The sequence below is a fragment of the Kogia breviceps genome, chromosome 11 (genome assembly GCF_026419965.1).
Source record: "Kogia breviceps isolate mKogBre1 chromosome 11, mKogBre1 haplotype 1, whole genome shotgun sequence".
Taxonomy (NCBI): Eukaryota; Metazoa; Chordata; class Mammalia; order Artiodactyla; family Physeteridae; genus Kogia; species Kogia breviceps.
In genome coordinates, this window is record NC_081320.1 from 83458594 (window position 1) to 83479943 (window position 21350).

At 41.2% G+C, this 21350-nt stretch overlaps 2 protein-coding genes across 8 annotated transcripts in view; one reads left to right on the plus strand and one right to left on the minus strand.

The window, feature by feature from the left end:
• HADHB (hydroxyacyl-CoA dehydrogenase trifunctional multienzyme complex subunit beta) overlaps positions 1 to 15153 on the minus strand; it is a 40081-nt gene extending 24928 nt beyond the window's left edge. Inside the window, exons 1-4 of one of the 7 annotated variants that reach the window (XM_067007945.1) lie at positions 14496 to 14561; positions 7543 to 7617; positions 7393 to 7437; positions 1242 to 1763 (exon numbers count right to left, since the gene is read on the minus strand). In XM_067007945.1, coding sequence (XP_066864046.1) covers positions 1242 to 1278 — 37 coding nt within the window. In that variant the 5' untranslated portion in view covers positions 1279 to 1763; positions 7393 to 7437; positions 7543 to 7617; positions 14496 to 14561. Of the gene's footprint in view, positions 1 to 1241; positions 1764 to 7392; positions 7438 to 7542; positions 7618 to 13927 lie in introns of all 7 variants that reach the window. The other 6 variants (XM_067007946.1, XM_067007943.1, XM_059079212.2 and 3 more) reach the window with 6 other exon arrangements.
• HADHA (hydroxyacyl-CoA dehydrogenase trifunctional multienzyme complex subunit alpha) overlaps positions 14142 to 21350 on the plus strand; it is a 47863-nt gene continuing 40654 nt past the window's right edge. The window contains exons 1-3 of the mRNA XM_059079197.2: positions 14142 to 14984; positions 20057 to 20098; positions 20192 to 20262. Coding sequence (XP_058935180.1) covers positions 14918 to 14984; positions 20057 to 20098; positions 20192 to 20262 — 180 coding nt within the window. The 5' untranslated portion in view covers positions 14142 to 14917. The remainder of the gene's footprint in view (positions 14985 to 20056; positions 20099 to 20191; positions 20263 to 21350) is intronic.

Genomic DNA, 21350 nt, shown 5'->3' on the forward strand with positions numbered 1-21350 from the left:
CCCACATGCCGCAAAGCAACTAAGCCCGTGCACCACAACTACTGAGCCTGTGCGCCTACAGCCCGCGAGCCGCAACGACTGAAGCCCGTGCTCTGCAATAAGAAGCCCGTGCACCGCAACAAAGAGTAGCCCCCACTTGCCACAACTAGAGAAAGCCCGTGCACAGCAACAAAGAAACAACGCAGCCAAAAATACATATATAAAATAAATTTTTTTAAAAGAGAGCAACCTTTCTCTAATGTTTTAATTAAAAAATAAAACATGAACATACCCTGGTGGTTAAAAGAAAAATAAACATAACTAAAATATGGAGAGTAAAACTAAAGTTCCCTCTTTATGTCCTCTGATGCCATGTAATTTCCTTCCCAGAGGTAGATACTGCTAATTTGGTGTATATACTTTACCACTTTTTTTCTTTTTATGCATGTACATGCACACACTTGTGTATTATGTTTACTTTTCTGACTTAGCAATATAGCTGGAAGATCTCTGTGTGTATCTACATGTGTCTCATTCTTTTCTTATTGCTGTTAATGCTGAAATTCATCTGCTATCACCACTCCTTCATTACCAGAGATAGAGAAAAATCCTAAAGAATTGGGAATAAAATTTTAACCATCACCTTACCACACCCACTTATATCATAGACAGCTATTTATGATAAATATCTACAACCAACTTTAAGAAAATAGTAGTGAAAGCCAAGAGTCATGATAAAATGGGGTACAAAGATTCTCCTTGCAGCTCTAATTGGTTGGTGAAGGAGATAAAGGCACGTGGAGATTATCAAGGAGACTGTAGCAAAAACGAGCATGTGGTGCTAACGGCCAAAATAAAGGCAGTATCATTGTGAATGGAAAGGAAGGGACCAATGCAAGAGACTTTATAAAGGAAGACTATGTATTTTGGTGACCAATCAGATACAGAAAGAAAGGAAAAGGATTATAAAGGAAGCTTAGAGACTAAGAAAACCCAGCTATTCTACACAGAGTAAGAACTGGTTTTGGAAGAAAAGTGACCTCAATTTTCAACATGCTAACTTTGAGGTGATGGAGAGACACTCAGGTGGATATGTACATTTGACAGAGAGCTAGAAATGCAAAACTAAAGCTCCAAAGAGAAGGGAGGTGTAGCTGGGAGAGCCATGATATATATGCATTTGAGAATACAGAAGAGGCAGATGCCCCCTTCCTCTTGCCTGCCACTCCCCTACGTTGTACTCAATAAATCTCGCTTTCTACCCTCACTTCTGGCTTGGTAAATTCTTTTACCACCCATGTTGCCAGCCCCATCGCCGCACTCTGTGGCATTTTGATGGCCAGTACAGGGACCAGACCGCTCTCTCCTCTCTCTGCCTTTTCTGATCCGTCTTCCGTCTACTCCTTGGTGGGACCCAAAGGCCTCCAGGACAAGACTCCAACTTGCTGTCGTCCTAAGGGGAACATTCTGGAAATGGTCTTTTCTCCTCTTCAACACTGCTGATGGTCTGAGGTCCCTGGAGACTGGGGACTGCGTATCCTGGCCAAGGCGACTCTTCAGCGGACCTAAAACCCAGTCCCATACCGACCAAACGTCCCTGCCTAATCGGGTGGCAGTGTCCTTTGGCCCTAGCCTTGGTACTCCTCACTTCCAACGCCTGGTGCAGTCGGCAGCAGCGGCTTGGCGAATCCAGGCATGCTGTGAGATTCCCCTTCTCTTTCCATCCTCCATTGAGGACCATCCATCCTGATCCACCAACATTTCCAGGTACTTCAAGTGAGTCACTACAAAAACGATTTCATTCCATCAAGCTACAAATGGTGACAAGACAAGGATTCCAACCTCTAGAATCAATATAGTTGATTACTCTTGAACAGCCCTCCCAAATTTCTATTCACACACTATCCCACAGCCCCATAGCTGATCAGCAAAGCCAACCGGGACCCCACACTGCCCCTTCTCAGCAGAAGTAGCATGAGATGATGTTGTCACCCAGATGTCAGTGATTTGACTTTGCTGATCTGTTGGGGGGAAATGTGGAGCTTAACAGTAGAACAGCTGTCTTAGGTTGGGGAGGTCATTTCAAGATAAGACAATCACACCCTCCCCCAATGGAAATTACCAACGGTCACAAGCAGTTGGTATACCAGGAAGATTGAGCTATGACATACGCAGCCCTAACCACCATATGGGTAGAACATTAACCCAAGGGTGACCAAAAAGGGACCAAAAAGAAGCCCAGTTTCTCTTCCCCCAGGGAAGACCCCCTCTTGGTCTCGCCTGCTGCTCCCTTGCAGTGTAAATAAACCTCGCTTTCTACCCTAAAAAAAAAAAAAAAAAAAAAAAAAACCCAGAAGAAAAGCAGAGACATATTTTGCAGTGCCTGCTCACCCACAGCCCCCTCTAAATGGAGCTGCCCTGCTTAGAGTCCCTGCAAAGGGGCAATCATAGACGTCATGTCCCTAAGGCCACACCCAAAGCTGGTTAGATTCAGGGTGGTTACTACCTGACTACCTGAAGTCAATCCATAGAGTGGCCAACCAGTAACCCATGTCATCTACCTACAGGTGATAAGCTGCATCTGATTCTCTCTCACAGGAATCTAAGCAAGGCATGGAGAAAAATACCAATTAGTTTAAGCTGAAAAAATGCCATGAGGAAGAACCAGGGTGATAATAAACTGAAATTATTTTTAAGTCAGAGTTATGGGGCAGCAAAAACCCTGAGTGAGCAAAGAAGCCAGCAGGAGGAGTGAAGAAATATAAAGAGAAGCAGGAAGGCCAGGAAAGTGACACACCATGTGGCCATGACTGAGACAAAGTGGTTGCCCCTAGAGCTGCTTGGTTCCTAATACCTCCCTAGCTGTAGTACTCAAGCCCTCTTATCCTTAACTTGAGTGGGCCCCTTACTCACAATAAAAGACACTTGGTTTTGTGATCTCCCCACATTTAGAGGGCAGAGAGAAAATGTGGGACAGATGGTAAACTTGAGAGGTAGTAGGAGACTGAGGAGAAAACAGTACATGAAAGCAAAGGCAGGAGAGTATCAAGGGGCAGAGGATGGTCAAATATTTCAACACTCAAGGAGAATGAGGACTGAAAAAAGGCCACGAAGTTTGAAGATTTGCAGATTACTTGTGACTGACCTTGGAGAGAATAAAGTGATGACAGGAAAAGTCAGATGACATACCATCACATCATTCCACTTTTTAAGAACTGACCGAATGTTCCTTTTACACACTTTCAGATAAAATTCAAATTCCTAACTCTTCTAACAAATTCCTTGCTTTACTTGGTTCCAACTAAATGATCCAAAAACGTTCTCCACCACTTCTCAACATGTAGCAAGATGAGCAAGCCCCCAGTCCCTCACAGCCTTGACTTCATTGCACACCCCTTGCCTTCATTCACATACCCTCCCATCTGAGTGGCTCCTTTCTGTCCATCTAATCCTTACCTACACTTAAGGCCTAGTTCCCATTCCATCTCCTAAATAAAGCCTTCCCCGATAACTACAGCTACCTGTAGTTCCTGCCTCTTAACTTCTATGGCAACCTATGGGGCAAAAATTGTCCAAACAATTTAGCATATTATAAAGTAATTAAAATAATACTAGAAGTCGCATTTAAAAATAATATTCATTATATATTGAACAGTCACCCAAAGGACTCTAATTCTGTTTCATGTGCACACTGGCTCCTAATCACATCAGAATTTTCTCAAAGGCTCTTTTTTTATATATTCCACAGTGCTATGGGCACTCAGTAGCAATGTAGTTTAAGAATCTGAATAGGGGATTAAAATATCTGGGTTCTAGTCCCTGCTCTGCCAAAAATTTCTTATTTGCAAATATGGGAGCTAGATTAGATGACCTCAAGCACTCCTCCCAACTCCAAACCTAGTATTCTATGGCTGACATATACATTCTGTATTTCACATACACAATTAAAATCAAAGCAGAGAGCTTCCCTGGTGGCGCAGTGGTTAAGAATCCGCCTGCCAATGCAGGTGACACGGGTTCGATTCCTGGCCCAGGAAGATCCCACATGCCATGGAGCAACTAAGCCCGTGTGCCACAACTACTGGGCCTGCGCTTAGAGCCCGTGAGCGACAACTACTGAGCCTGCATGCCACAACTACTGAAGCCCACGTGCCTAGAGCCTGTGCTCCGCAATGAAAAGCCACCACAATGAGAAGCCCGCGTACTACAATGAAGAGCAACCCCCGCTTGCCGCAACCAGAGAAAAGCCTGCGCACAGCAACGAAGACCCAACGCAGCCAAAAAAAAAAAAAAATCAGGGCTTCCCTGGTGGCACAGTGGTTAAGAATCCACCTGCCAATGCAGGGGACACGGGTTCAAGCCCTGGTCCGGGAAGATCCCACATGCTGCAGAGCAACTAAGCCTGTGCGCCACAACTACTGAGCCTGTGCTCTAGAGCCCGCATGCCACAACTACTGAAGCCTGTGTACCCAGAGCCTGTGCTCCGCAATGAGAAGCCACTGCAATGAGAAGCCCATGCACCGCGACGAAGAGTAGCCCCCGCTCGCCGCAACTAGAGAAAGCCCGTGCACAGTAAAGACGACCCACCTCAGCCAAAAATAAATAAATAAATAAACAAAAAAAAACCTTTCAAAAAAAAATAAAAATCAATCAAAGCTGAGAGAAGACATGCCATGCATTATACCATTGTTTTATATATATGTATGTCTGTGGACATAGATATATAGATAAACAGATGGTCCTTGACCTTCCATGGTTCAACTTATGAATTTTTAACTTTAGGATGGTGCAAAAGCAATACACATTCAGTAGAAACTATACTTTGAATTCTGAATTTTCATTTTTTCCCCAGGCTAGCAATAAGTGGTATGATACTCTCTCATGATGCTGGGCAGCAGTGAGCCACAGCTCCCAGTCAGTCACACAATCACAGGGGTAAACAACCAATACACTTACAACCATTCTGTTTTTCACTTTCAGTACAATATGCAATAAATTCCATGACATTCACTACTTTCTTATACAATAGGCCTGTGTCAGATGATTTTGCCCAATGTGTTCTGAGCACGTTTAAGGTAGGCTAGGCTAAGCTACGATGTTTGGTAGATTAGATGTACTAAATGCATTTTTGACTTACAATATATTCTTTTTTTTTAAAACAAGCTTATTCATTTATTTATTTATTTTTGGCTGCATCGGGTCTTTGTTGCTGAGCATGGGCGTTTCTCTAGTTGTGACGAGGGGGCTACTCTTTTTTGTGGTGTGCAGGCTTCTCATTGCAGTGGCTTCTCTTGTTGCAGAGCACAGGCTCTAGGTGCATAGGCTTCATTAGTTGTGGCACGTCGGCTCAGTAGTTGTGGTCTGCATGCTCTAGAGCACAGGCTCAGTAGTTGTGGCGCACAGGCTTAGTTGCTCTGCGGCAGGTGGGATCTTCCTGGACCGAGGATCAAACCCGTGTCCCCTGCATTGGCAGGTGGATTCTTAACCACTGCGCCACCAGGGAAGTCCTGACTTACAATATTTTCAACTTATGATGGATTTGTCAGGATGTAACCCTATTCTAAGTCAAGGAAGATGCATAGTATATAGCCACTGAATAAATCAAAATTTCCATCAGACACATTTCCAGTCAATCTGATGACTGGAAACATCAATAAACCTGTATCCCTCTATTCTAATTCCTTCATCCTAATAGCACCGTCAAGCATATTCACATGAAATTCAAGAGGAATTAGTTACAAAATTATTGCAACCTAAAACCTGTTCAGCATGGGTACATTCCCACTCCCTTCCCTCAAATCAGCTGGTCACATTCCATTGTCTTATCATGTGCCCTCCTGCACCACTATCACCGTCAACGTTAACACAAATCGCTAGGACAGTGTTAGACACCAGGGACTCTAAAAGGCTTAAGTCTCAGAAGGGCTCACAACATAGTTGGGGAGACAGAAACACAAAACATTTTAAGAGCAATATAAAGAAGAATACTCTATATGCCAGAAAAATGCCTTCCCTCTGTTGGTATTCAACGTGACCTTCTTCCAGTTGGCAAAAAACCAGATCTATCTGTCTGACTGCAAAGTCCCGGGTGACCATTAGAATTAGGGAAAAGGTGAAATGAGATAGAAAGGAATTATTCTTTGTGACCCCACCCATACAAATCTATATTCTAATTAGAATTTAGAGGCCACAGAAAATATATTTGTGACATGACAATGTGAAACTTTTCTAAGTGAGATTAGGCAACAAACCCCTGATAATATACTTATGTAAAACAATATAAAAATATCATCTTGTACATATATATATAAATATATATATATAAATATATATATATATATATATATATATATATTTTTTTTTTTTTTTTTGGCTGAGCCACGAGACATGCAGGATCTTAATTCCCCAACCAGAGATCGAACCCATAGCCCGTGCAGTGGAAGCACAGGGTCCTAACCACTGGACCTCCAGGGAATTCCCATCTTGTACATATATTGAGTTTACAGTTTTCAAAGTGCTGTGAGATATCTTCATAACTACTTGAGGTTAACAAGACTAAAATTATTATTCTTTTTTAGATAAAGAAACTAAAGCACAGGGAAGTAAAGTGATCGGTTCAAGGCCAAACTGCCCAGAAAGAAGTAGAACTGGAACAGAGCAGAAGTCTTCTGAATCCTAGTAAGATGTTTTTTTCTATTAAGTTATTATTCAAGTAGAAACACCATAATAAAACCAAAATCAGAAGTCATGGTCAATGCAGGACCCAGGCAAGGAGAACCTGTCTGGGTGTTTTTAGCTCTGGCCTGTGAAGATACATACCTACAGTAGGTTCTGCAAAAGTATGTATTCAACAGTGAAGAAGTCTTTACCAAGGGTCTAAAAGACCATATAAAATCAACAAATTTCCTTCCTTTTTCATTTCGTATTGACTAAACAACCATCTGTTATTAACTGGTTCCACAGTCACACCTATTTCATGTATGCATCCTCTTGCACATGGACTAAGAAGATATTCATTAACAGAGAAGCCTGTCACTGAAAGTTTAAAAAGTTACCTTTTGGCTCCACAGCAGTCTCCAGAGTGTTTGTAAGCTAATCATCTCTAGGACCGACAGCCAGTAGCTAGTTAAACTGACCAGTAAGGTTCATGGAACCTCTGTGACTCCACCAGGCTCCACATCCCAGAAAGCAGCCTCCTGTCAACATCCTCAAGCCCACCCTACACCATGTACTATCGTTACTGATTGGTCCTATATTGTTTTAATTTAAAGGCAACAGTGATGTTCATGTTGCTCAAAAAAAGGGAGAGTTAGCAAACTAGTTTTGGTTTTTATTCAAAATTCAAAAATTTAGATTCTAGAATCTAACTTCTAAATCAGACTTCTTTTTATTTTTTTTAACAAATTACTGTACCTGTGGCAGCTTGTAACTGGGAGGAGCAGCTCAGAGGTCTCATAGCTGGAAGACAAAATAAAGTTTAAAAAAGCAGTACAATTCCGTGTCTGTGCAAGATGTGTACACAACCAAATCTAATCTTAAAAAGAAAGAACAAATGAAACTTACAAAATCTGAGGGCCCATTGTGATGTACTGGGAAGATTTTTTAAAGTGTAAGTCAAGAGGGAAGTCATTCTTAAATCTAAAAAGAGAAGAACAAAAAGACTTTCTGGGTTATTTGAACAATTTGTAGCTTAGAGTGTAGTCTATGATCTCTGATATCTCATCCATGACTACTATAAAATACTTTAAAATTTACTCTACTACCAACTACCCTTCCTCTAATAATATAATAGCTACACTGACATAGTACGCAAACCACTAATCTAAGCATTAACCCATCTAATCCTCACAAGGACCTATGAAGTACGCATGATTATTACACCCTTTGTAAGAGATGAGAAACGAAGGCATACAGGGATTGAAAGACTAGTAAGAGGCAGAGCTGTGATTTGAAGCCAGATAGTCTAGCTCCAGAGTTTATGCTTTTCTCTAGGGTCAAAGGAATAGAGCCTGCTGGACATGATCATGAAGCCACCAATGTGAACTTCCTGATTTTGATGGCTGTATTGTGATTATGCAGAATGCCTTATGGAATGTTTGTATTTGAAGGGGATACACACTAAAGTATTCAGAGATAGTGCAGTATCACATCTCAACTGCTATAAGAAAAAAAAGTTCATACACTGCACTTGCTACATTTTTATAAGTTTGATATTATTTCAAAATAATAAAAATATAGGGCTTCCCTGGTGGCGCAGTGGTTGAGAGTCCACCTGCCAATGCAGGGGACACGGGTTCATGCCCCGGTCTGGGAAGATCCCACATGCCGAGGAGCGGCTGGGCCTGTGAGCCATGGCCGCTGAGCCTGAGCATCCGGGGCCTGTGCTCCGCAACGGGAGAGGCCACAACAGTGAGAGGCCCGCGTACCGCAAAAAATAAATAAATAAATAAATAAAATAAAATAAATAATAAAAATATAAACCCCTCTATATTAAAAAATATATAAAATATATTAAATACTTCCCTAAATTCCTAAAAATGAGTCCCTACAAATCAGTAAGAAAAAAATTGGCAAAGGATATGAACAAACTGTTCACAGAAATAGAAATATCAATACAAATGGCTCTCGGATACATGAAAAGATGTTCAATCTCATTCATAAGGGAAACACAAATTAAACCTGCACAGAGGTATAATATGTGACTTAAAGGTCTGATATTCATCATGTGGTAGTCTGCTCACACAAGCTCGCTCATATACTGCTGCTGAGGGTGTAAACTGATGCACCCCCACAGATGCATCACTATGGAGGGCAATTTGGCAATCACTGTAACTGTCAAATAACTGCAACTGCACCTAACTTTTGATCAGTAATTCCACTTCTCTGAATTTTTATTTACATAGTTGGTCTGTGTAAACAAAAGAATACATCAGAAATGATGAGATGTCACTTTTGAGATTAGGCTGTTAAGAGATCTTGCAGCTCCCGTCTTGGTCTGTCTCTCAGATCACTCGGTCTAGGGGAAGCCAGCTGGCACCTCAGGAGCAGCCGGATGAAGAGGCTCTGGTGATGAGGAACTGACACCTCCTGCCAACAGCCATGTGACTGAGCTTGGAAGTGAATCCTCTAGCACAGACAAGCTTTCAGATGACTACAGCCCTGGCCAGCATTCTGACTGCAACCTCATGAGAAAGTCGAAGTCAGAACGACCCAGGTAATTTGCCCCCAAGTTCCTGACCCTCAGTAACTGTATGAGATAATAAATTTTTACTGTTTTAAGCTGCTAAATTTTGGAGTAATTTGTTACACAGCAACAGCCAATATAAAAGCCTTGTTTAACTTTTCTTAGGTCTTCATGGACTAAAAAGAGATGCCCTGTGGCTTCCAAAAAGAAAAAAAAAAAATCACATTTACCAAATATATAGATTGGAAAGAGATGGAGGAGTCCAACCTCTAGGCTTACCAGCCTAGGTATACTCAAGGGACTCTGGCCAGGGAGATACAAATTGGCCCATGAGATGGGCACCACCTTTCCAGAAACTACATTTGATGCCACTTGAGTCTGGAATATAAATCCCCATAAGTAAAGTTCCTCTTGAAATAAAATTCATGAAACTAGTCAAGAAAGTATTGATTGAAAAAAGGGGGGACATTGCTCTAACAGATATCAAAACTTTCTATAAAATACCAGTAATTAAACAGTTCAATTCTGGCACAGGAATAAATGAAACTAATCAACAGAAAAGAATGTAGCAAGTTCAGAAGCATACTCATGTGTATGAGAATTTAGTATGTAATAAAGATAACATTTCAAATAAGTGAGAGACGAATTACTCAATAGATTTGTTGGGAAAATGGCTAACCATTTGAAAAAAATTAGATCCATAGCTCACACTATAAGTACAAATTACAGATGCATTAATCTAAATATATATTTTTCTAACTTACTACAAGAATATATCAGAGAATATTTTTATAATCTTGGGGAAAGGATTCCAACATATGGTATAAAACCCAGAGGCCATAATGGAAAAGAATAACTAAAAGAACTGATTAAATAAGCATTTAAAATACCTACATAGCAAAAGACACTAAAATAAAGTAAAAAGGCAAACAACAGATTCAGAGAAAATATCTGTAACATGGAAAACAAAGGGTTAAATCCCATACTCCATAAAGAACTTCTACAAATTACAGGAAAAAGAGAAACAATCTATAATGGAATCTGTGGTTTTCACCCCAATATCCATTTCACCCTATTATGTAGTTGCCACATGTGGTTTACATGGGACTGAATCCAGCTCAATTCCAGGGTTTAAACCAATCAGAATAATCTCATTCTCTTTGGTTCAGGCAACCAAGGAAGGCCTAAAATAATCGTGCATGGTATTGCCTTGACCACTGGTATCAGTTTAGGGATGGTCTTGGTCATTCTGACATTCAAGTTTTCTGCCTGGAATTCTGGAACATACATCTTTCCTTCTGAGGCTTGGCATGGCTAGAGCAGTTTGCAAATATGATAAAAAGCTAGTGTAGGGCTTCCCTGGTGGCGCAGTGGTTGAGAATCCGCCTGCCGATGCAGGGGACACGGGTTCGTGCCCCGGTCTGGGAAGATCCCACATGCCGCGGAGCGGCTGGGCCCGTGAGCCATGGCCGCTGAGCCTGAGCGTCCGGAGCCTGTGCTCCACAACGGGAGAGGCCACAACAGTGAGGCCCACATACCATTAAAAAAAAAAAAAAAAAAAAAAAAGCTAGTGTAAAGGTAGAGCTGGTCTCAATGGAGGACAGAGCTGAAAATTCAGAAAAAAGAAACTAGAGCCCTGATTGAATCATATCTGAAACCCACCCTCCCACTGTGCTTTTCCATTCTGTGAGTCAACAAATCCCCTTTATTAAGTCAATTTAAGTTTAATTTTCTGTTATTTGCAGCTGAAAGGCTCCTTCCTGAAACATGACCAAAAGGAAAAATGAGCAAATGAGCAATTCACAGAAGAAAAAAAAAAGGTCAAATAAATAAAAATTTAAATGTTCAACCTCACTAACAATAAAAATTTTTTAAATTAAAACAAGGTCATTTTGGGGTTATTAAGTAGCAAAAATTAAATATATGGTTAGCACACAATTCTAGTGAGAATGGATCTATTTAAGCACTTCCATATACAGTTGATAAAAGTATAACTGGTAAGGCCTTTTTGGAAGGCAATTTTTAGTTCTCTCTCAGATTCTGAATTGTGAATTTCTGAGCCTAGTAATTCTTCTTATTGGTCTTTAAGCAACAGAAATATTCAAGTTGTATATGTAGCAATCATAGATCTCTAGACAACAGAAATACTCAAGATGTAGATGCACATAGCAGGAAATGGTTAAATAAATTAATAGTATTACAAACATATCATGGAATACTGTTCAGCAGTTTGTAAAGAAAAATGAAACATAATGACATACATGTATATACTGACATGGAAAGATGTCCACAACATATATTAAATGAAAAAGCAGGCTGCAGAATAATATATATATAGTAAGACTCCATTTTATGACAGATGAAAATCCATAAAGCTGAATCTATATATGGAAGAGATAAAGAGGGACTTTCATTTTATATTCTCTGTCTTCTTATAATTTTTTTTTTACAATGAGCATCTTATTTTTTTAATGTACAGTATAATTCTAGTTTTATAGAAAATCTGCATATACTGATATCTTTATAGATAAAAGCATAAAAATACATTTAAAAAGTCCAGAAAAATACACAGCAAATGTTAACAGTAGTTATCTTTGGGTGGTGGAGTTATTGGTGTATTTATTTTCTTTCGACTTCCTGTAGTTTCTGGAAAAATAATTAAATAGAATATACATCCCATCAAAAATTAATAAAAAGTAGAGACAGATTTCAAAAGGAAGAAGGACTAAGCAAAATATGACCTAGTTATTGTCATCTGCTTTAAGCTTTAGGAAATACATTTTGACTCAAGGATTTGGGGAGCCTGGGTAGGCTTGAGTAGGGTGTGAAACTGTAGAAAGATGCATGAAGTTGCAGGAACTTAGGAGCAAGTAACATGAAAAAGGGGCTAAACAAGTAATGAAAGCAAGATAGAGTGGCTCTAACAGCTCGTTATACAGTATCAGTAAGACACAATCCACAGTATCCTTAAGAGCACAAACACTAAAGGCAAACCGCCCAATCCAAATCCTGGCTGTACCCTAGTTTATGACCTTAAGCAAGCTACTTAATTTGCAAAAAGGATTCTTGATGACCTCCAAAGGCCATTTTCTTTCTCTGTTTTAGGAGTAAGATGTAGATAATTCATCTGTAAGATGAACCTGTAAACTGAGGATAATTAAAGTACCTACTTCATAGGTTGTTGTGAGGTATATATATATATATATATATATATGGCACTTAGAACAGTGCCTGATACATAGTAAGAGTTATACACGTGTTGCTATTAATTTTAGTGGGTGATGGTATAAATGTATTTAGTTCCCCTTTATGTAAGACACAGTGAGAAGCATAACATTTTTGCCCTTGATGGAGCTTATGATTTTGCTCAGAATACAGGAAACAAAAAAAATCAAGAGCCAAAAGGGTGACCTAAATCAGGGGATGGCAAACTTCAACCCATGGGCCTCTAGCTAACAATAGATTTTACATTTTTAAAAGGTTGTAGAGCAAAACAAAACAAAGAATATATGACAGAAATCAATGTGGGTTGTTGCCGCCAGCCGCGGCGGGTCCTCAAAGTGCAGCAACAATCGACGAGAGGGGGTAGGGAACTGAATGCACCAAGGTATGGGATCAGAAGGGCACAGACAACTGATGGTTGCAAAGCAAGTTTAATAACAAAGCACAGCCATATATGTACACCCCTAAAGCAGGGAATTTGCTTAGTCACGCCTTATCGGCATCAGCTGGTTGATTGGCTTCTCGGCTTAGTCACGCCTTATCGGCATCAGCTGGTTGATTGGCTTCTCGGCTTAGTCACGCCTTATCGGCATCAGCTAGTTGATTGGCTTCTCGGCTTCTCCCTCAAAGGCACCAATTTCCCCTCCAGGGTTGCTTTTCCTAGCTTTAGGGAACAACCAGGGACTCCCAGTAACTGAGCAGGTCCCTGGAGCGATTTGGCCAAAGGCCATCTCCTTTTTTACGTTCATACCATAAAGTCCAGGATGGATACCAAGGAGAGTACAATCGGGCCCTGAGGCTTATGAGGGTCTTAATGGCGCCTTCCTCAGAGGGCAATGCTCGCCACAGGTTGTGAAATCTAAACTATTTACTATCTGGCCCTTTACAGAAAAAGTTTGCCACTCATGATCTGAACAGTAAGTGCTACACCGAATTAGATGCAGAAAGAGCATTATGTGGGCAGGAGGCAAGCTTTGAACTGTAAAAACCTTATGAGATGGAGGGCCTTTGGAGGTCATCAAGAATCCTTCCTGCAAATTAAGACATCACTGCTCATGCAGCTTCTGCTTAAGGTGCTAACAGTGATGCGGGATTCACTATTTGACTTCGAACTTTAAACAGAAACCTCTCATCTTTCTTTCCGTACTCCTCAATTCAGTCTCAACTTCCCTGCCATTTCCCCCTGCCTCTTCCTTCGCCCTCTCCTGCGGAAGTCAATCTGGTGAACAGTGAGACTTAAATTTATGGCGGAATCCTAGCTCTGCCACCTACCAGAAAATTTACATAATCTCCAAGCCTCCCAAACTTCACCTACAAAATGTAAATAACAATTTTGGGATCGTGAAGATTAAATGAGATGGCGGTGAAACGGCCTAGAGGGCCCTCAACATTACTTTTTGTAGTCAATCACTTGATTCCAGGACTCTGGCCTATCTTTCCAGCACAAAAACAGCTTTCAGGCAATGCAGAGCTCTTGACTAGAAGGTTAGCAGACCTCTAATCCTATTTCTACCACCTGTGGCCATGGGTAAACTCACTCACCCTGATTCATGGGCTTCACCGATAACGCGAAGGGGATGATGAATGACCAGAGGATCTCCGGGTCCCCTCTGGATTAGAAAATAATCTTGAGTCCTGGATCTCGGAGCGGGACACAGGCATGTCTCAGCTCCTCCCACTTTCGAGTCCCGAAAAAGCCACACGACCGAGACCCACCCTCGGTAACATAAAAGGGATAAACCCCGGGCCCTGTACCGAACGTCTACTACCGCCGGCCTGACTCCAGGCAAAGCAGGTGAAACAACACCACTGCAACACAGGCCAGCGCTTTAAACCAACAAAAACACAAGCCAACAGTTCGTTAACATGCGGTGATAAATTAAAAGACACAGGTGACACCGCTGCTCTGAGCTACAGACCGAAGGCTAGGCCAAATTACTGCCCAAACTGCACTGGTACGGGAGACCCTCATTGAGAAACTTCCTTCCGCTCCCTCGAACTCCACTGCCCCAGGGAGATGAGGCGGCCGCGGGCGTAGTAGGTGGGAAAGGAAGTGCGGAACTCGCCGGGGAAAGGCCAGGCGGAAAGTCGAGCGCACACGCCTTCTTACCTTAGCTCGTGTGGGCTCAGACTCCAGCTGTCGGCAAGGTCTGGACCAGAGCGACGGGACCCGACTGGACCAAGAGGCGGGCCTTGCCTAAAAAGGACCCTTCACCCTTCCCACAGGCTTCGCGGGCTTCGCAGGCCTTCCGGGCTGCCCTCCGGCTGCCTGACTGGAAAATCCGGAACTCTGTTCCTCTCCCCCACACCCCTCCCTGACCTTCCTTCCTTCCCGCGGAGAAGGTGTCCTTTCCGCCTGGTTAGCGAGAAGCGAAGGGCGAGGTTGTTAAGGAACCGGCGGCAGCTCGCCTTAGCGGTTTTAGTCAGGCAGTACATCGGGCGCCTGGCCAGAGCCACGCTACGGAAAGAAAAGTCCTCTGCTTAGCTCCCTGGACTTGAAGCGCCTTCCACTTTCGTCCTCTCCTGCTCAAGATGGTGGCCTCCCGGGCAGTTGGCAGCCTCAGCCGTTTCACTGCCTCCAGGATGCTCCGAAGCCCAGGTGAGGCCTGGTTGAGGGCGCCCAACAGCCCCGGGCACAACTCCTACGGAGACTCGAGCTTACCCGGAGCCTCGTCTCCCCATCGCTGCCACCTCCCTGCCCCGGCCCAGGGTCCCAGCCCTGGATAAGGGGGAGGGATGCTGCTCTGGGATCTGGTCTCTTGTTCCCTGGCGCAGGTACTGACATTTCCTCTCTCATAAGTCTTGCAGCGATATCGGGCTCCATAAGCCCTAACGTTTCTGAGCCCTGTCCACCCGGTCTGGCACTTTCCGCTGGTCTCCTCTTTTTTCCGTTAATGATGGCCTTGAGCCTGTTCCTACGAGATTGGGAGGACTAGGAAGACTAGGACAGTCCAGTCTGTCACATCTTTGTGGCTGTATTGCACCTTGCCTGTAAAAAGAGGCATCTTAAAACCGTGTGTGAAATTAACCAGCCTTGCAAATTACTGCCATTCCCTGCCCCTTTTCCCCAAAACCTTTTTTGTACCTATTACCACACTTCAGTAGGAAGCTCAACTCTTGCAGTTCCAATAATCCCAGTATGAACGTATAATATATAGATTTTCAAGGGGCAGTTTCTGCAATTTGCTAGAAGAAGCATTTTTTTAAAAAAATACGCAGATACCCTCTTTCTTTAGGAGCAAGATGTTAGATAATTTTACAACCATTTCTACCCTTGTTTCTGACGGTACCCAGTCAGCTTGCATTAGCTATATTGTCTTTTTGTCTTCAAACTGGCAGTGAAAGAGTTAAAGTGGGTGACTGTGGAAAATCAAGCATTTTCCTTCCATCTCAAATCTTTAAGGTGAAATGTGACTTTTTATTGCATGTTGTACTTAATATCCGTTACTTAATTAGAAATATAATTTATAATATGCCTTCCTCCTTCTGAACCCCCGGGGTAATACCATATGCTGTTTTTGAAGGAGTGCCTGGAATCTCCCTTTACTGTAAGGGACTAATTTCGAATGATTGAATCTCTTCTGCTTTCTTATTTCGACCAATGTTTTTAGTCTCCACAGGACTGCTTTGTGTGTGCGCGCGCGTGCGTCAATCATAAGATTACAGAAAATTGAAATGCTGTGAAGACTGGGGAAAGGGATTAAGAAAAAAAGAATCACCCATTCCCTTACTACTCACATACCTACCGTTAGCATTTGGTCATGTGACCTGACAGTTTGTCTATTTTCCACATTTTTGGTTTAACACTTTAAAAATATCAAATGTATATTTTTGAGCTTCCCCTCCATTGATTTTAAGGTAGTGCAATTAAAAGCATTAAATTTGGAGTCTGACTTCTGGGTTTGAATCTAGCTCTGCCTTTTGCCCTCTGGTGACCTTACCCTCTGGTGACCTTGGGCAAGTAATTTCTATCTGTTTTCTCATTTGTGAAATGGGGAATAATACCACCTTGTGAGCTTTAAAGGAGTTATTTTAGGTGTAAAGCAGTTTTTCGTGGAGTAAGTGCTACTATTAACGTTAATAAACGTTAGCTGTTATAATTCTTTCTTGCCCTGAAGAACTATGATTCTATTGATACAGATATGAGACTTTTTAAAGTAATTTTTACACTTTACATGTGATAAAAGGCTACAAGCCTAGTTTTTCTATGTTTTTTAATAGAAATATATACACACACGTGTGTATATATTTTGCATTGTGTTTTAACCTATAAGAAAATATGGCTTGGGGAGGGAGGGATAAATTGGGAGATTGGGATTGACATATACACACTACCATATATGAAATAGATAACTAATAAGAACCTACTGTATAGCACAAGGAAACTCTACTCAATACTCTGTAATGACCTATACGGGAATAGAATCTAAAAAAGAGTGGATATATGTATATGTATAGCTGATTCACTTTGCTGTACAGCAGAAACTAACACAACATGGTAAATCTACTCCAATAAAAATTAATTTTAAAAATTAAAAAAATATGGCTTATTATAGCTATTGCTCCTTTTAGTAGCAATATATAAATTTTGAAAAAAAGTCTAGAAAGTGAATTTAAAATTACCTGCACACCTGGGTTGCCATTTAGACTCAACAGACTAACCCTAACCTAACCCTAGTTGAAAGTCTGTGCCAAGGCATTGCCAAACATTTAATGAAATTATGACGTTTAATGATGGATGATTAAAATCTCTTGATGCTGCTTTGTATTTCTTGAAGTTTTAACCCATTCCTGCCTGAGTGCTATAATTCTGAGTATGACTATCAAATGAAAATCACATCTTGACCAAAATATCTTGTTTAATTTCCACTCTTATTCTAAATCCAAATTCCTGATTACTTAAGTGGTAGAATAATTTCACAGGAAATGAATTGGAGGCAAATACCTTAGTAGACAGTGTATATTTAAATTTGACTCTCACTTCCTTTATCCTGTCCCTTCCCGCGGTACCGAATATTGAGAAAAACTGTTGATTGTTACAACCAAAGTAACACTTTCATATTTGAAATTGGTGTTAGCATGATCCATCTCTCTGCACTGCTGTAATCTTCGATCTTGTAGGTATCTTCTCGAGTTAAATTATTTAAATGATTACAGAGTAGGCCAGAGGTTTCTCTCTCTTTTGCTGGCACAAGGAAATATAGGCTAAAGTTCACCCAGCTGCTCTACAGCAGGGGTCCCCAACCCCCGGGGCTGCAGGCCGATCCCCCACCCCACGCCCCCACCGGTCCGTAGAAAAATTGTCTTCCATGAAACCTGTCCCTGGTGCCCAAAAGGTTGGGGACTGCTGCTCTAAAGTAAGCTCTCCTAATTAGGAAGTGAGGAAGGCTGGATTCCAAAAGCAAAGCTACCGTGTACTTCAACTTGATTTAGTTGACTGTGGTTTGAAATTGTTTTCCAGACATGTTTGTACATTTGCTGTTTTTCTCTTTCTTTCTTGTCTCTATTGATTTAGAGGAGGTTTTGTGTATGTCTATATGGGGGGGGGGGAGGTAGGTTAGTGGATGAGAGTTTATGGTTTATAAGCTAATGAGCTCAATCAAACCTGTTGTCTCAAATATTTGGTCTTCAGAATTACGACCCACGTCCACCGGCTCTGTTTTCTTTTTTCCTTAGGCACTTATCTTCTAACATATTTATTTCCATATTTATGTTTCTTGTCTTTTTGTGTGTGTGTGTGTGTGTGCTAGGCGGACCTCTCACTGTTGTGGCCTCTCCCGCTGCGGAGCACAGGCTCCAGACGCGCAGGCCCAGCAGCCATGGCTCATGGGCCCAGCCGCTCCGCGGCACGTGGGATCCCCCCGGACCAGGGCACGAACCCGTGTCCCCTGCATCGGCAGGCGGACTCCCAACCACTGTGCCACCAGGGAAGCCCTGTTTCTTGTCTTTTATCTGTCTTTCCACCCCATCTTCTCCCACTCTGCAATCCTGATCAGTTCCTTCTCACTAATTCAGTTTACCCTGTTCTAGCTAGAATTGCCTATTATCTGGCTCCCCTCCCACAGAATTTCTACTTTATAGGGAAACTCCTTTTTATGCCAGGCCTGTTTTCACCTCCTCCACAAAGACAGGGATTTTTGTCTTTCTGTTCACTCTAGGCCACACTAGATTTTTGTTGTGGAATAAATGACTATGAGATGATGTTGGAGGAGATTACAGTTTGGTTGGGGGAAGCACCTGCTACAGATGCAGCGATTAGAGAACAAAACAGTGAGTAATAAAGATAAAAATTTGGTCAGGGAAGGCAAAGATCCTTGTAGACAGAATCTCAAGATAAGGCTTTGTGGAGCCATGATACAGATATAAAGAAGGAAGAGTCACAAATACAGATGACACAGATCTCAAATGATGGAAGAGCAAAGGGAAGTATATCATTAGTGAAGTAGAGGCACTGGAGATTGAGGAGATGTCTGGCTTCTCTTATCTTAATTTACTTTGGTGTAGGACTTTGACTTATAGGTACTTTTATAATCATTACATCACTTTTACTCTATCTTTATAAGAACACTGAAATGCTCTGAGAGACTTGTACATGGTCATACAACTAGTAAATAATAAACTGGATGGTCGAACCCAAGGCTTTGGACTCTCGGGTCCTTTGTCTTTGCACCATGAGGGCTGACTTGGATTGCTTAAAGGAAAAAAACATGCAGACAGAGCCAGTGATCACCCCACTCTGGTTCTGGTGCTATCTACAGGTTTGTTTGTTTTTTTAATAGTATGTTGTTTTGCCTTTGAAAGCAGTATAAAGCTGCTTTTTTCTGTGCCTTTGCTTCCCCTCTTTTAAAGAACTGCAGGACAGAGAGAAACATGGAGCCGCTAAAGCCCCTTGATTTTATTTTTCATGACACTGGAAAGTCCATCTCTCCATAGAAATGCAAGAGGACCTGGCTGGAGAACATGCTTGAGATATATTTGGAATACATTTGGAACTAACATTATGGATTGCTTTGTAGATTACTTATTTCTTAGTGTATTTGTTTCCTATTGTGGCCCTAAATTTCCACAAACTTAGTGTCTGAAACAATAGAAATTTATTATCTTACAGTTATGGATGTCAGAAATGAGTCTCACTGGGTTAAAATCAAAGGTGTTGGCAGGGCTGTGTTCATTCTGGATGCTCTAAGGGAAAATCCATTTCGTTGCCTTTTCTAGCTTCCAGAGGCTGCCTGCATTCCTTGACTTCTTCAAAGCCAGCAAAATGAGTTCTCATGCTGCCATCTCTGGTTCTTTTGCCTTTTCTCCTCCTTTGTAATTCCATGGGGTGTACCTGAATAATCCAGGCTTAATCACCCTGTATTAAGGTCAGCTAATTAGCCACCTTAATTCCATTTGCAGCCTTTATTTCCCTTTGCCGTATAACCTAACATACTCGGTTTCTGGGGACATGGGCATCCTTGAGAGGCCATTCTTCCACCTACCACATTTAGTATCCAGATAATCATTTGACCTGATAATTGAAACAAAAAGATACAGCAGTGGTCACAATAATGGCTTAGAACACTTTGTTTTGTTGTGGTTGTTATAAAGTCCAGCTTTGTTATGTATAGCAGGTACTATAGAAATTCTGTTTTGTAAAATAATTAATTTTGAAATACTTTTTTCTTACAGGTTATATTTGCCGCAACTTTACAAGGTCCTCTGCTTTGCTGAGTAAGTTTAATTTGTCGTTGACATGTATACACTGCTTTTTATACTTATTTAGCAATAAACATGTTTACAAATAAATTTTTCTTCTCTTTTTAGCCAGAACCCATATTAACTATGGAGTCAAAGGGGATGTAGCAGTTATTCGAATTAACTCACCCAATTCAAAGGTACCTAATTTAACTTGCTGCAGTTTATTTCTACTCACTACATTCATTAATCCAGTCCTGAATGGCAAATAAATAAATCCACCAATTTGGCAGTAATCTTATCACATGAACTTACAGTTTTGTTAGAGTTTGAGAAATTGCCCAAGGAAATGCAGTTTTCTGCAGCAGACGTCCTTGTTTAAGAATTCCTCCTAGTTGACTTTAGGTGTCAGATTAACATCAAGGATTAATAAAACTAGCCTTTTGTTACACTGTAGAATGATAAGGTGGTTTATTAGATAAGAAGCAAAGTATAAGCTTTGTTTATAAGAATTAAAACTGACCTACCCATCTTAACTCTGAGGTTATTAAATCGGCTTCCTTAACCTGCTTGACATAAGTCATTATTCATAGTAAGTTGGCTGGGTTAAATGTCGTTAAGTTTCCTACGGGACCTGAATGACACGGTGCAGTTCATATATGAGAAATCAGGTTCTGTTCAAAGTGGAGCTTCATTTGTTTTTGGCAACTTCCAAAAAGCATGTAGCATTAATCCAGTCTTTTGCCAAGAAGAGCTTTATTGCAGGAGCTCATGCTTTTCCCTCACCTAAAGTTGGTGTAAAGATTTCATATTTCAGAAATCTTATTACCAGAGGCCTCAATGAAGTAGGAGGACCTAGATGTAAGCAATTAACAACTATCACAAATTAAGAAAAGTAAGAGCCAGTCCCCCTCACTAGAGTAAATCTTAGCATTTACTGAGCAATGATTCAAACTTAAGATATTTTTTGTAAGTTGACCGTTTTTCCTGAACACAAAAATAACACGTGCCGATAGTAGGACATTTTAAAGCAATAAAGAGGAGAATAACAATCATTCACACTCCAAACCCAAAAATCACCACTTTTAACATTTAGTCCAGTTTCAGCAAATAATATTCCAAAAATTAAGATCATACTATATGTCTAATTTTCATTCCTTTTTTCCTTAACATTTTACCAATATTTTCCATGCTGATAAATGTTTGTAGACTTAATTATAGCCTGCATATGCTTGAAACTTAGGAATATGACCTCCTCAGGAATACGAGTTCCTCCTTTAAGTAGAAC